At 37.8% G+C, this 2713-nt stretch overlaps 1 protein-coding gene across 1 annotated transcript; it reads left to right on the top strand.

Annotated features, from left to right (window-relative positions):
* The first annotated feature begins 232 nt into the window (after positions 1-232).
* rprml (reprimo-like) lies at positions 233-1532 on the top strand. The gene has a single exon (XM_060892609.1). It carries the CDS (start codon positions 540-542, stop codon positions 876-878), a length of 339 nt encoding a protein of 112 aa, XP_060748592.1. The 5' UTR covers positions 233-539; the 3' UTR covers positions 879-1532.
* Positions 1533-2713: the final 1181 nt, after the last annotated feature.

Genomic DNA, 2713 nt, shown 5'->3' with positions numbered 1-2713 from the left:
AGTGACAAGGAGAGAGACATGGACAGGGACATTTTAATCCCCTTCTTGACTGAGAGAGTATATTCGCACTTTCATGGATTGATGGCTCTCTGTCTTATTAGAACAAAACTGTCTTCCTCAGAGAGTTCTCTCTCTCTCTCTCTCTCTCTCTCTCTCTCTCTCTCTCTCTCTCTCTCATTCACACACACACACACACACACACACACACACACACACACACACACACACACACACACACACACACACACACACACAATGGGGCTATGAGACTATGTGATGTCCACGAAGTGCGCAGTTTCATTGCTCACTAGTTTCCTGCGCCTTTACGCACCATCACGCTCTTCACTCCAGTTAGTTGCCCCACCTAAGAAGCCGAGAGCGGGACTTTCTGCGTCTGTACTACAAGATAAAAGTTCTTAACTAAGCGGCTAATTCTTTTCCAGCAGACTTTTTTATCCACATGACACGACAGAAGCAGGAAAAAGCGCGCAATCAAGAAGTCTGGTGAACATCTGCATGATCTCACTCCGTGACTCACCATGAACGCGACGATCTTTAACAGCACTCTGTTTGCGCACGGCGCTTTGCTCAACAGCAGTCAGCAGCTCGCAGGCACGCTGGTGGACGAGGTCAGCGCGAGCGACGGCGGCGGTGGCGCCGGTGGAGGATCTTTGGTGCTCGAGCCGGACGAGCGCAAGTTGTTCGTTACGCGCGCTGTGCAGATCGCGGTCCTGTGCGTGCTCTCGCTCACAGTCGTCTTCGGGATCTTCTTTCTCGGCTGCAACCTCATGATCAAGTCCGAGAGCATGATCAACTTCTTGGTGAAAGAGCGGCGGCCGTCTAAAGACGTTGAGGCGGTGATGATCGGACTCGGGTAACAGCACCGAGCACAAGGATTGATATGTACACCCGGGGCGGCGGATTGCCACGCGCCTGGTGTCATGTGCAGCGCGAGGATATGCAACTCGTTTGTTCCTTCGTTCGCGTGTGTGGAGGAAAAGCTGAACGAGACTTTTAAGTGTCTTTAAAAGTCTAATTAATTATACAGTAACTGTCAGAGAAACGGAATTTGCACGCTGAAAATATGTAGAATGTATTGATGTTTATTAATTAATTATTTTTTTTATATGTTATATTAAAAATTAATATTCGAGCCAGTTTGTTGCATTCGGGGTGTTTGACCTTTACAGTGAAAATATGTTTACACGTTTTTTACCTCAAATGCAAAAAGAGAACTATTAAAACTTTTAACTTCCAAATTGCATGAAGATGAATGAAGTCAATGTAGCCTATGCATCTGGCACCGTGGGCATTTCTTCTTTTTTTATTATTATTTCGAATGATGTTTTTGTGTATTTTTTTTTTTTTGAAAGAAATATTTGTCATCATTAATATTTGCACGTTTTCCTACGAGTCCTTGGGTAAGTGATGCAGCATGTGCGATGCTCTTTACTGTCTTGCACTTTCATATGAAACTTGCTGCATGAACTGTTTGGTAAATAACGATGAAACTTGTCAATAAATTGAACTTTTCATTGTTGCTTCAATATTTTCAGCTTTTATTTTACTTGTGGATTTTCTATTAGAACAGTAGTCCATCCATCCACGTTCCAACACTATGTTTTGTTTTTATAGATTTCTGCTACTTCAAACTGTAGCTTAATGTCTATCAATAATATTGACTTAACATCTACTAAAGAAACTCATTGTATATAATGAATTATATAATGTATCTTGAAAATATCTTAGAAAATAAAAATTGGTGAATTTGTCAGGAATTCACTTTAAAAAAAACAAAAACAAAAAAGATTAAAAAAGAAAACACAGATACAACAAAGGTCATATAACACAGAAGAATATTAATGCTGTTAATAAACACCTATCACAGGATTTTTTTCAGATGCTTGCTATTTTTTACATTATTGTATTTTAGAATATTTCTTAGCATGTGAAAATATATCTGAATATAATATTCCATTGTCCAAAAAAGAGGAATAAAGCTAAAAACATAAAAACAACTTGTCCATCATGAAATGATGAGAAACGTCAAAGCATGGCAGAGGGAGGTATAGAGGCGGTGTGGAGGAGAAACACTACAACAAATCTACTATGAACTGCAGCTGAACCCTAGAGGACCTGTGTATTTTTTTTTTTAAAGGCATAACTCTGCTAAACTCAGCATAATCAAAATACTACTCTACAAAACCTTGCATAAAATCCTAAAACATCAATTGAGATAATCTAGGGTTCACTGCAATGAAATACATTTCAATTCAGAAGATACATTTATAGATAGGGTCCGTAATACTAAACAGTTCTGCAGTGAATAATCTGAATTTAAATTTTATTAGACCTGGAGCTCTTTGGCGTTGTCTAGTTATTAAATTATATTAGTTACGATTTCTAATAAAATATTTAATTGCAGTTCATAGCAGATAACATCGCAGGGAAATGCCCAACAGGGTCACACAATATACAGTATAATATATAATACAATTTGTGTGTATATTTTAATCACAAATCAAGAATTAAGTATATTCAATTATTGAAACTTTATTGAGTAATGAGCCAATTTTGTCAAGTTGAACAGAGAACTAAACCAATTAAACTGATCAAATTTCATGACTCATTAATAGCACTTTTTGTTGAAGTAACCTTATTAACCATGAATTGACTTCAATGAATCGTTCTTCTACATATAATTTAATACAAA

The sequence above is a fragment of the Tachysurus vachellii genome, chromosome 18 (genome assembly GCF_030014155.1).
Source record: "Tachysurus vachellii isolate PV-2020 chromosome 18, HZAU_Pvac_v1, whole genome shotgun sequence".
In the NCBI taxonomy this organism is placed as follows: domain Eukaryota; kingdom Metazoa; phylum Chordata; class Actinopteri; order Siluriformes; family Bagridae; genus Tachysurus; species Tachysurus vachellii.
This window is presented reverse-complemented; position numbering and strand designations above follow the sequence as displayed.